Source organism: Galeopterus variegatus, unplaced genomic scaffold (assembly GCF_000696425.1).
Source record: "Galeopterus variegatus unplaced genomic scaffold, G_variegatus-3.0.2 Scaffold9145, whole genome shotgun sequence".
Taxonomy (NCBI): Eukaryota; Metazoa; Chordata; class Mammalia; order Dermoptera; family Cynocephalidae; genus Galeopterus; species Galeopterus variegatus.
The window spans coordinates 60738-73690 of NW_007735256.1; the positions used below are offsets into that span (position 1 = coordinate 60738).

At 52.0% G+C, this 12953-nt stretch overlaps 1 protein-coding gene across 1 annotated transcript in view; it reads left to right on the forward strand.

Annotated features, from left to right (window-relative positions):
* The first annotated feature begins 803 nt into the window (after positions 1-803).
* LOC103609074 (potassium channel subfamily K member 5-like) overlaps positions 804-12953 on the forward strand; it is a 15963-nt gene continuing 3813 nt past the window's right edge. The window contains exons 1-7 of the mRNA XM_008593446.1: positions 804-855; positions 1151-1222; positions 1481-1539; positions 9689-9800; positions 11119-11285; positions 11583-11751; positions 11817-11885. Of these exons, the coding sequence (XP_008591668.1) occupies positions 804-855; positions 1151-1222; positions 1481-1539; positions 9689-9800; positions 11119-11285; positions 11583-11751; positions 11817-11885 (700 nt within the window). The remainder of the gene's footprint in view (positions 856-1150; positions 1223-1480; positions 1540-9688; positions 9801-11118; positions 11286-11582; positions 11752-11816; positions 11886-12953) is intronic.

Here is a 12953-nt window from a genome sequence, read left to right on the forward strand (position 1 = left end):
CTTCACTGTTTGCTTAGCCAAACCTGCAGCCCATCCTAGGTCAGCCAGTCCCTGCAAAGATCTGTCCTGCACTCGGCTCTCATGGGAGGGGTGCCCAGCTACCAGGGGGATTACCATCCCAGCCTGAGAACAATGTGGTCAGGGTCACCCGCCTTGTTTTCTTTGTCCCTCCCGAGTGAGGACAGGGCTCCCAGGCCTGTGAAAGTCGGAAACCCAGAGGATCGTGCTGAAAACCTGCTCCCATCTGGCACAGGCTTGCCCTGTGAGTGTGAGACCTAGTGTCTCCTCTGGGAGGCTGCTGAGAGATGGCCCATGAGGGCCGGCAGGGGAAGCCCAAAGGTGGACAAGAGGACAGCCTGCCCAGTGCTGACTCCAGGGGTGGGCTAGACTCAGTCCCTAACAAGTAGGGAGGGCAGTTTGGGTCTAGGGCACTGGTTTTGAATCTTGGCTGAATATAATATTAGAATCAGCTGGGAGAGCTTTTAAACATCCTCGTTCCCAGTTCAGGCCCCAGACTATTTCTATTTGGAATCTCTGATGGTAGGACCCAGGCAGGAGTATTTGTCCAAGCTCCCCAGATGATCACAGTGCATTGTCCAGGTTTAGAAGCAACAGTGTAGTGACCCCTAAAGTGTTCAACCAGGGTGGGGGTGGTGAACTACTTTCCACACTGCCTAATGGGATTGTCCGTCTCTGGGGCTTGGGGGTTAATCTAGGTGTGACTGACAGTGCAAGACCACCATGGGAATGCAAGGGGATGGGGGTGTGTTATGCCCATAGCCCCACCTGCAACACTGTGGGGCATGATCGGGCTGGCTGCTTCCCCTGGCACTCAGATGGCAGGCCGGGCACTGGGTATGTTATTAAAGCAGAGTGTAGGCAGTGAGGCCCCCTCTGCAGCCTGAGCAGGGTGAGCCAGGGGACAGAGCTCCTGACATGGGAGCCTGACTTGCTGGGGGCTCTGAAGGAGCTGGGCCTGGTGGCCAGTGAGCTGAGTCCTGAAAATGGACATATACATGTGTATATTCTTGAATGGGTTGTGGATGGGGTGGGTGTGGGAAGGTGCCAGGCTGGGCCCAGAAGTTCTGGGAAGAAGAAAATGAATTTTAGGGAGGTGTTACCTGCCCCTCCATGCCCCTTCCCTCCCCAGGTAGTCATAGTCAAGCCTCCTCCTTTATGGAGGATGTAGGCAGAGAGATCAAAGTTCTTGGAGACTCTCCAGGTCTGGTAGAGCTGAGCTGAACCTGGTCTTCAGACGCTATGTTTACAGCCCAGCAACCAAAATCTCCAACAACTTATTTGTCTTTCCATCTTTCTTCTAAAAATATGACTACTCCATGTAAATATTGGAGCAAATCTGAAAACACCCTTAAGTAAAAAAGAAGTCAACAAACACAGTCCACTTTGCAACAGCCCAGTACTAGTCTTAGGACAAGCATAGTGTGGCCCTGCCCCCTCCAGTCCCAGCATCTGCCCCCAGACACCCGCTCCTTCACTGTGGAGACAGAGCTCAGTGAGCTGGGCCTGCAGCTGGCGCAGGTATCAGGGTGGCACGAATGGGCCCTCGCCAAGACCTTGCTCATAACTACAGCTGCCCCACGAACCACACCCTGTTCACCTAGGCTGGGGTGAAAGGGTGGTCAGGGAAATACCACGGATTCCTTCTCCCTGCCCTGCATTCTCCCTCCTTAGGCAGGAAGGTAGAAGGCCCGAGTCCAGCACCCCACATTCTCAGCCCCCCATCACCTCCCACTAGGGCAGTGGCTGCATGATAGAGTCACCTCTGGAACTTTTTAAAAGCCATGTCCAAGTCAACAGAATATCTCTGGGTGGGGCCCAGGCATGGTATTTATTTAAACTCTGAAGTGATTCCACTGGACAGTGCAGCTTGGGCTGCGAACCACTGCCTGCATGGCTATGTGGTATCTAACCTCACCATTGCCTGCATGGCTATGTGGTATCTAACCTCAGTTTCCTTGTCTGCAAACAATCCCAACACCCCTCCCCTGACCCCCAATTAACCTTAAGGAAATAGTTTGAAAAGTTGCATCAGTCTGGGATAGAGAATGAAAGGGAGTGACTATAACTAAAGGCTTTAGCTAATGGAGTTTTCAATTCTCCAATTTGTCATGGGACTAGGAGAGTTAACAGGTGCACACTTTCTCTCCAAGACGCTTGTGATGCGCTGACTGTCCCCCTGAGGTCTGCCTGTCAGCGGGGCAGACAGCAGGACCCAGTAGCCTCTTTCTCCCCACTCCACCTTCTCAACCTGGGCTGTGGCAGATGAGGGCGATTCCCAGCACATGAGCTCCCTCCCATCCTCCCTCTCTCAGTTCCTAAGTTTGTGGCTTTAAAAATTTTGAAAATCATTGTACTAGCCCAAATGGCAAATAACTCCCTGAAAAGTGCCAGTGATAGGTTTACCATTCTCCTGCTACCTGTCCTGCTGAGACTCCCCCACTCCCTGTGGGGGCTCGACCCCATTCTTGGCTCCCTATGGAAGGGGATTCCTTGTTAGAGACCAGAGGGACACACAGGAAGAGCACGGCTCGGCGGACACTGGGCAGGTGGGCATTTTGCTGCATTGCGAAGCTGGGGGCAACTGGGAGGGGAGTTGGGACCTGAGTTCAGAGAAGCCACCATCTATCTGCCCCTGGCCTCAGCCTCACCTGGGAGTGGGGGGCGGGCAGCAGTGGCACTGCTTCCCTCAGCAGCCTGTTCCACCTGCTCCACCTGCTTGGCTGTATGGGAAACTGGTCAGGTGGATGGGAGCCTCGGGGGGCAGAGGTCAGGAGTGACGGGCCTTCTGAGGGATGGGGTGGGATATCATGGGTGTGCCTCTGTTTCCCCCTGCCCCTGACTCCCAACTGTCAGACAGCCAGGGGACACCTGTGGAGCCACAGAGCCCCGTCCCTTCCCCCGTGTGGCCTGAGGAAGCCAGTTGATCAGACTGAGTGAGAATCGATAGTTTTCTCTATTAAATAAAACAGGGAGAGATGGTAAGAGGTGGCAGGTATGAGGAAGGTTGGGGACAGTGTCTCCTGTTCTCACGCAGTGCTGTAACCCCCTAGCCCTTCTCTACCCCTTGTCCAGGGCATCTCAGTCTCTTTGGTTTAGCCTTGGGAGCGGGTGATCTTTGCTCCTGGATCTCAGATCACCACAGGATCTGGTTTCCTGACTGACACATGTACAAATCATAATACTGACTGGAGATACATTTATCCAGTGCTTACTATGTCCTAGGTGCTTTTCATATGTTCTCAGTAGGTGTTATTTTTGGCAGATTGGGAAACTGAGGCTTAAAGGCCAAATTATTTATGCAGAGACTTGCTGCTAGCAATGCAGAGACTGCTCTGACTCAAACCTAGGTGTGTCCCACCGTTTCTATGAGCTCGGGTCTGCGTTTGAGAGATGGCCCTGTCTGTCTCTTCCTAGAGCTGAGCTGCAGTGGCCTTGCTGTAAATGGGACTGACAGAGCGTCCCCAGAGAAGAGGGCCTTGTAGGGATTCAGCTGGTAGCAAGGGTTTCAGTCCATGCTGACTAGTATATTCCTTTTCCCACCCCAGCACATCCAGCCCTCATGGAGAGTTTCCAGAGGTGACAGGCCTCCCTTCCTGCAGGAAGGACAACCCCAGCCACTCCAGGACCTCTCCGGGCCCCACTGCTGCTCGCTCTGCCATCTTGAACACCTTCTTTTGGGCTCTTCTGTCTCCCTCACCTCGCCCTGGCCTAATTCCTGGCCCCCTGCCCTCTCTTCTCTCAGCCCTGGAGGCCAGTTGGAGTCCGATGGCTTCAGCAGCCCCTGCAAGTCTTGCCCTTGCCTGGGTCTGGGCCAGTCCTTCCTACCCTCTTGCTGGATAAAGGCTTCCACTTTGTTGCTGGTGGATTTAGTTAAACCCAACTGCAGAGTGATGCTGGCAGGTGTTGGAGATTGAGGGGCACTAGAGGATAAGTTAGTTGAGGCCTGAGAATATATCCTCATTCATTCAGATTCATTTATTCACTCATTTAACAAATATTTGTTAAGCAGGTATTATGTGCCAGGCATTGTCTAGGTTCGGGGAATACAGCAATTGAAAATAAAACACGTGAAAGTCCCTGCCCTCATGGGGCTTACATTCTAAGGAGCCTCTGCATTCCTACAGATACTTCCTAGGCCTGACTTTCCTTGTAGCTAGAAGCCCACCCTACGTTCCCCCACCCCATCCGTAGACGGTGCCATGGTCAAGAGCCACACTGCCTGGGTTCATGTCCCAGCTCCACCACTGACTAGCTGTGAGACCTTGGGCAAGTGCTTCTGTTCCCTCATCTGTAAAATGGGGTGATTGAATCTACTTTATAGGTGTAAAGATTTAGTGAGCTAAGTGATTTAAATTACTTCAATCAGTGCCCATCCTAGTAAGTGCTCAAATACCAACTCTTAGTTAGATATCAACCATGAAGTGAAGAATAATCCACTCCCACCTGCCTCACACGGTGGCTGGAAGGGCTGGGTGAGAGGAATGATAAAGGATGTTTCTTTCCTGCCAGGCACCATATATGAATAAGGATTCGTCCTATTTCACCTTCCAGGTCAGAGGAACCAAGTGGGTTTTGATGGTATGAATTAAGGATCAGTGCAGCTAGGGATGGGAAAGGAGGTTCAGCTCCTGAACCCCCAACAGTCTGTGGGTCCAGTGGAGGCCTGTTGAGGCTGCATCCTGCAGAGCAGGAAATAGTTAGTCCTGTGATCTGAAAGTGATGGTGGCTGCGGGAGCTGGAGGCAGGGCTGGAAATAGCTCTGTGGGTGCCAGTGAGCTGCCACCATCCTTGGACAGGCTGCCATCCTGACCTTAGTTTCCCCCAGCCTGACCCATAAAGGGAAGAGCCCCACGGCAGCCCTATCTTGCTCATGTCTGAAGGTGGGCAGCATGTCCCAAAGCCCTGGATGTGCCCACATGTCAGGATGAGTCTCTCTAGGAAGGAGATGCCTGGCAGCTGCCGCCAGGTGGAAACCCAAGTTGTGTGGACAGTGCGAGCCTGGGAAGATGGGGTCGGGCAGCTGTTGTCTGAAGCTCTGGAGAGGGGCATGGACGTGCCTCACTGGAAAGCTGGAGCAGAGCGGCGGCTGGGCTGAGTTTAGGACACTGTATTTTCAGCTGGTGGGAAGGAGTAGAAGTATTTACAGGCCTCCTTCCTGTGGCTTTTATGGGGAAAGGGGATAGGATAACCGCAGTTAGGACCCAGATGGGCCTGAGTTCTAGTCCTGGCTTCATTGCTTTTAGCTCCGTGACCTCAGGTACTTCTTTAACCTCTTGAAGCCTCAAATCCTCATTTGCAAGATGGAAAAAATTATAATATCTTCCCCGCAGGATTCTGTCCTCATTAAATGAGCTAAAGGCACATAAAATGCTTAGCACAACACTTGGCACATTGTAAGCCCTCAGTAAATCACAGCTGCTTTATGATGAGGGTGACAGAGGTAGGGAGCTCTATTCTGTCCCCAGACAAGAGCTGAGCCTGGGCTGTGTGCAGGCTTCCCTTCTCTCATCACTCACTAGGCTTATATGGAAAATGAAAACACTGTGAATTTGGAGCCAAGTTAAAGAACCTGCAAGTGAATAGGGGCAGCCTCCTTCTGCGAAAGCTGTTTCCCTAACCCTGTCTAACAGGGTGTTTGCCTAGCTCCCCCATGCCCTTCCCTCTAACCCAGGGATAGTCTCAGTCCTGGTCAGCTCTTCTGTTCTAGGAGATCAGTTAAGGCCTCTCCCTCATCCTGTATAATCCTAATCAAAATCAGCGAGATGTCCTGACCAGAGCCACAGCTACACTGGTGGGAACAGGGAGCTGGCCCCCCAAGTTCACACACGGACCTCAGCTCCCTGAGCCTCAGCTCTCTGAGCCCCCTGTCAAGTGATGCCTGGCAGAACCGCAGGGAAGCCAGTTAGGGAGTGTGTGTACGGGCCCATGCGAGTGGTGTCTCATGCACAGCAGCGCTAGTGCTACTCCTCACCCCCTGCAGTGCGGTGGAGACAAGCTGATTCCCAGGCCAGCTGTTTGGGAACCGTGGCTGAGGAGGCAACAGCAAGGGCACTGGGGGGCCCAGGGCCAGGCAGAGCAATAAAGGGAGGGAGGCAGGGACTTGTGAAGGCTTGAAACCAACAGGTCCACAACCTAGCCCAGTTCTGCCACATAACGTCTGTCTCCCCAGAGGGCGTGACTGCTGCCACCGGATCTTTGCAAGGATCAGCAGTGCGTCTAGCCCCGTGCTTCTAGCCGCATGCTTCTAGCCCTGGGCAGCTAGGGGCCCTTCAGAATGCTTCCTTTGCATACCCCTTGCTGGGTGACCATGGAGAGATAATGGAAGTCCTGGGGAAAGCATGGGCCAGAGGCTGAAGTTGTGAGCTGTTATCCAAAGGGCACACCATCAGTGGGTGCAGGGCAGGAGGCTCAGCTTTTCCACCTCTCAATGCTCCCAACCTTAATGCCCCCTTCAGTTACCGTGTTTTGCCAACTCTTATGTTTGATGTCTCCTTAGCACTTACTAAATGATTCCCAAATCACGGGTTACCTTTGGCAAGTTGGTGTTTCGCAGGGGGAGCAGTGTTCTCATTGTGGGTGGCATTGTCCTGTGAATTGCAAGGAATTTAGCATCCCTGGCTCCTGCCCACTTAATGCCAGAAGAATCCCCCATCATTCACTAGAACAAACTGTGGGGGAAGGGCAGAGATTCTGTCTGTTCACTGCAGTATCCCCTGTGCCTAGAACAGGTCCTGGTACATACAACACTCCCCATCAGATATCATTTCCAAACACTCTAGAAGGTGCTACCACCCCCAGTCGAGAGCCTCTATTACAGTCATACCTTCAACAGCAAGGCTGATACATGGTGGTCACCCCTTGTCTAAAGATTTTTCATTATTAGAGATTGATTATTGCAAAAAGCAGCCCATTATGAGGTAGCTCGTTATCCAAAAAAGCCACTTCTGTCCCCTCTTGGACCTTGGCCTGTTGGCTAACATATCATGTGAACTTTGACACCCAGAATGGATAGGGTGCCCATGTGTGGCTGACCCTGCAGAGAAGGATGGCTCGTTAGCTCCGAGCCCTGGAAAGAGGTGTGCTGATGCTGCCTGAGATCGCATTTACTTTTCTTTTCACAGCCACCGTGGTATTTGTTGGTTTGTGGTCAGCTGAAACCCAAGGACTTTCCCCTTTGATCCTGTACTAATCTTTTCCAATTCAAAGAGTAAGACTTGAAAATTTAAAAAGACTTTCATATCTATTTAATTTTCACGCATATTTCCAGTCCAGATGATGTTGAGACTCGATAGTGCCATTGCAGTGTGTTAGCTATCTTCCCATTCAGTCCTTACCCCCAATTTTGCATCCTCTGCACAAAGATTGGTAAGCTATCTATGTCCTCACTGTGCTGTGGATTATAGTACTGAAGAGGCCAGGTCTTAGGCCTGACAATGGAGACCTCAGTCTGGGTTGATAATGATCAGTACTTCTTGGGGTTGTTTGTCGGCCTTTGAATGGACTCAATTAATCCTAACTCCACTCCACATTTTCTCTGTCTTGTCCACATGAATAGCTGTAAGCCCATCTGTTAGCTGCCTTGGTGCAATCTGGATTTTCTGCATTCTACAAAACTTCAAGGCTTTGCAACCCCTTTGGAAAAGGAGATGCACTTAGCTGAGCATGACTTGGTAAATCTGTGCTAGCTTCTAGTGCTCAGCACTTCCTCTTCTGAATGTCCCAAACATTAAGAAGTTTGCAAGAGTGCAGGCTTGCTTTCCCAGTTTCTGGAATCCACCCTTTTCCTTTTTGTGAAAATAGGAACAGTTTGTCTTCTGTCATCGTTCCCCTTCCCCACGATTCTGTGGGAGTGACCAGAGGTGGTGCCACAGTGTCATCTGTGGTCAGTGATCGAATTCCCACTTAAACGTGTCCTTGAATGCTCTTCTCATGTTTTAGGCTCTCCAGTGTAAGATGGGCATCTGAGATAAGAAAGGTGGAAGCCAAAAGGGAGCCGAGTGGCTCTGCTTTCTCTGCCATCAGTTTAACATTAACCCACAGGCCCCGGTACTTCCTCATACTCTTGCTCCAAACATAGATGTAATTTGTTCACAAACCTATTGGACGGTCCTTGGTATATGTTTTAGCTCTCCTGTGGGCCTGTTCATTTCTAAACATCCTTGGGCTATTTCATGTGTAAGTGGCCAAGCCAGCTAGACAGAGAGCTCTCTGAGGGCAGGGGCCACCTGTGCCAGGGTTGAATGCCACCGTCCCCATTGCCACTTTGGTCCTGCACGGCCTTCACAGGTGCCCTGGGAATAAGGAGGCAGGGCAGTGAGCGGTGTGGTTTGATGATTTGTCAGACAAGCATGTCATCATGGAACATTCTTCAGCGTGCAAATCCATTTACAAGGGCCTGCTGCTGCTCCTGCAAACTGCACATTCCTTCAGGACACCCACCCTTTCCCTTTCCTCCCACCAAACCTCAGTCATGCCTCGGGTGGATTAGAAATATGGTTTTCCTGGCTCCTGCCTGCTTCTATCCCTCAATTCTCTCTCTTCTCCCTCAGTTCTTGGCTTGATTTTTATAGAGAATGTGGCTGAGTTCCTGGTCTCTGGTCTGCATGTCCCATCTGGGGGCTCTCCTTGGGGACAGGAGTTAAACTCCGTATTTATAGCCCCTTTTATGGGGCTTCTGGGGTCTAGGCTCTGCCAGCCAATAGAACCTCATTGGTAGGTTGGGGTGAGTGGTGGGCCGAGCTGAAGGATGGGGAAGAGGCAAGGTCTAGTCAGATGGATATGGGTTGACAACTCTCAGTGTTGCTGGAACAGATAAAACCTCTCCCAGACCTCCCAGTGCACTTCCCCAGTTGACCTCTTACCTGCTGTCCATAGTTGCTGGAAGCTCCCTGGGGCACTAGCACAATTTTGAGTCACCCTGAAATGTCCTTACCACCTTCTGATCTGTCCTTGCCCAGACAAGGGAGACTATGGGGGAGAAGGTAGATTAGAGCTTTAGGCATGGGGGAAAGAAAGGAGGACCAGGTGATTTGCATTCCTTCAGAGGACAGATCAAGAGAGCACTGAGCCAATCTTAGCAGGTGTCCTACAGTGGGCTGAAGGGGGCCAGCCCTGAATAGGGACTTGTGCTCTGCAAGGAGAGCACTCTCTATTGATGGGACAAGGTGTAGGGGACCTCCTGTGTGTCTGCATCACATCTGCCTTCTTTAAGAGGCACAATAGTCTCATGCAGCAGTTCTCAAAGTGTGATCCCTAGGCCAGTAGTGTAAGCATCACCTGGGATCTTGCTATAAATGCCCCTTCTCAGATCTACTGAATCAGAAACTCTGGGGATGGGGCCCAGCGGACTGTGTTTAACAAGCTGTGCAGGTGGTTCTGGTGTATGCTAGTAAGTTTGAGAAGCACTGGCTCAGTGAAAGAATGAACTTTAAAGCCAGGTTACCTGGGTTTATATCTTTACCAGCTGTGTGACCTTGGGCAAATCACTTAACCTCTCTGATCCATATTAAATATTTTATCTATAAAATGCAGACACTAACTGCCACCTTGTTATTGTGATGATTAATTGGAAATGCTTACAAGGAGTTTAATAGAGCACTGTCACTCAGACAGCATCTGTGTGGCCACAGCTCTGACCTTCATTGTCTCTCTCTCTTTTTCTTTTTAGGTAGTATCTGATGCTGCAGGACAGGGTGTGGCCATCACAGGGAACCAGACCTTCAACAACTGGAACTGGCCCAATGCAATGATTTTTGCAGCCACAGTCATCACCACCATTGGTAAGTCTTCTGGGACCTTTAGGATACCCACTTTTATGCTCCAGCTCCTCAGAACCTTATAGGAATCCAGCTCTGGTTACTCAGGCTTGTGCAGTGTGGGGGTAAAATCAGGCCAGTTGCAGTCTCTCCTTTTGACACTTTCCTGGGGATTTAGTAAATCTTTGGTGACTGGCCATGTCTGGGAGACTCTCATAAGTGCAGACCAGGGCCCTGGGAGACTCTCATGAATGCAGACCAGGGCTCTTTGAGCAGAAACAGCGATACCGCCTGGTTGCCAGAGCCATGCAGGAGACTGAACAGGCCACTCACTGCACAAACCCAGATTGTGCTTACTCACCAAGCTGGGTGTGTTCCCGTTCTCGATGGCTGCGTAGCCAGCCACTCCAGAAGAGAGAGGCTTAAAACACAGCTTACTATCTTTCACCGCTCTGCAGGCTGACTGGGCTCAGCTGGTCAGTTCTTGCTTGGACTGTGCAGTGAGGTGGCAGTCAAACGATGGCTGGGGCTGAAGTCACTGGGAAGCCCAACTGGCCTGATGTCCACGATGACTTCCTGCCACATGTTTGACAGTTGATACTGGCTGTTGGCTGAGAGCTCAGCTGGACTGGATGAAAACACAAGGCCTCCACATGTGGCCTGGGCATCGCACAGTAGGGCAGCCAGCATCTAAGAGGGCAAATCCCAAAAGTGAGCATTTCAAGGGAATCCAAGGGAGAAGCAGTAGGCTTCTTAGACCCAGCCTGTCCAGCACCACTTTCACTGCCTAGGATCAAGCAAGTCATTAAAGCCCAGGTTCAAAGAGAGGAGAATTAAACTCCACCTTGATGTGAGCCGTCACGAAAGAAAGGAGGGAACTGAGAATGGCCATCTTTGGAGACCTTCTACCAGAGTGCCTCTGGGTTGTGTGCCCAGACAGGGCACAGCAGTACCATATGGACTAGTGGAAACCCTGCAGATGGTGGAGGCTTAGTCCCTGCCTTCAGGGAGCTCCTAGTATGATGGAGGAGACATAGGCCGTATCAGGTAATTGCTTTATAAATGATCATGATGACACTATGATCAAGGGAATTATCATTATTTAAGTATTGGTATTACATCAGTATCAATTGATCTTAGAGGACGGGCCTTGAGCTGGCTGTGTGTGTGTCTGTTGTGTGTGTGTGTTGTATGTATGTCTGGTGTGTGTGTGTGTGTGTGTGTGTGTGTGTGTGTGTGTGTGTGTGTGTGTGTGGTGGGGGAGGAGGCAGGAGCCCAGGCTGTCCATCAGCTCTCAGCCCTGCTGTGGCTCTGTTCTTGACCTCACTGTCTCTTTCTTCAGGCTATGGCAATGTGGCTCCCAAGACCCCCGCTGGTCGCCTCTTCTGTGTCTTCTATGGTCTCTCCGGGGTGCCACTCTGCCTGACATGGATCAGTGCCCTGGGCAAGTTCTTCGGGGGACGTGCCAAGAGGCTGGGCCAGTTCCTCACCAAGAGAGGCGTGAGCCTGGTATGTCCCCAGCTTCAGGTGCTGGGCAGAGATGGGGGGACCGTGACAGGTGAGGGGAGGACAGGAAGGCTCCAAGAATTGGACAGGGGTGTTAGGACAGATGGCAAGAGGCCAGCTTCAGAGCTCCCTGCCCTCCTGGGTCAAGCTGGGAGCACCCCTCCCCCTTTTGGGGCCATTTAGCCCCCCAGGCCTGGTGTCCAGTGGCCTTTCCTCTAGCTGCCACCCAAGCCCTCAGGTGTCCCTGCTGGCTTTCTTGAGTCTACCATTGTCTGACATGGTCTCCTGCCACCTCATCAGCGGAAGGCACAGATCACATGCACGGCCATCTTCATCCTGTGGGGCGTCCTGGTCCACCTGGTGATCCCACCCTTCGTGTTCATGGTGACTGAGGAGTGGAACTACATCGAGGGCCTCTACTACTCCTTCATCACCATCTCCACCATCGGCTTTGGTGACTTTGTGGCCGGTGAGTCCCTGCCCCTTTCCCCCTGCCTCTGACTCCTCACTTCTCTTCCTCTCCTTTTCCTCCAGTTTCAGGTCAGCAGACCTTTGCTGGGGCCCCTGGTAGGCGATCGGTGTTCTGGGCACTTCGCCCACCCGGTGGGTTCTCCCCCTACCCTGCCAGTTGCAGGAGGAAACTAAGGCACAAAGTAATTGCAGAAGACGCTTCTCTCCAGTTCCCTTTCTTGGGCATGACTTTTCCCCTCCTCCTTTCCTCTCTTAGGAAATGTGTTTAGTCTCTGATCTCCTCCCCCTCTGTTGTCTCCTCACTTCTGAGACAACACTTATGCCTGGGAGTAAGGCTGCCTGCAGGGTTTGTGCCTGGTCCCCAGAGAGCCCTGAGCCAAGCCAGGGGTCCCTTCCCCACCACAGAGCACCCTTCCATCGTGCACAGGAGCTGAGCGAGCTGGCCTGGAGGCTTGGCTCAGAGGCCCGAAACTTTGCTCCTGCCATAGGCCACTTACAGACAAGGGAGGCCTTCTCTCAAGCTGCTCAGCCCTGACACTCCCTCCTACTCCTCCCTCCTTAATCCAGGAGGCGTAAGATTCTTTGGCCCCTTTGTCTGAAGGCCTGTGACCAACTGGCCACAGCCATTCATGTATTTGTGCCTGTGGCCAGCACAGCATCTTGGTTCTTAATCTTTCTGACATGCAGCTTGGCCCTGTTGACCCAGCGCTTGTTCCCTCCACGCCTGCCGCCTGCCCGCAACCTCTGCTCAGGGCCTCTGGGCTGTCCCCTCCCCCTTGTCCAGAGGACAGGGCAGGTCACTACCCTTGGTCCCACTGCATGTGGAATGCCCAGAGGGGGCCGCTGAGTGGGCGGGAGGAACAGGAAAGAGAGGCCCCAACACTCCTCTGAGCCTGGCAAATCTGGGCCTGCTGTCTTGGGAGATAAATTTAGACGGAGGCACAATCCTGCCATTGTCTAGCACTTGGAACTCAGAGCAGGCCAAGGAGAAGCCTTTTGTATTGGGAAGCACCGTATTTAACATTCTTTCTCAGCTCCAGCAAGACACCAAGCCTCTGCCTCAGTTTTCCCATCTGTAAAATTGGTAAAAGTAACAGCGTCCACCGCACAAATGGTGGGAAATTAAATAAGTCAATACTGGTGATTGCTGAGGGTAGGGCCCAGCTGCAAGTGTGTGAGCTCTCGTCATTGTCCTTGTCA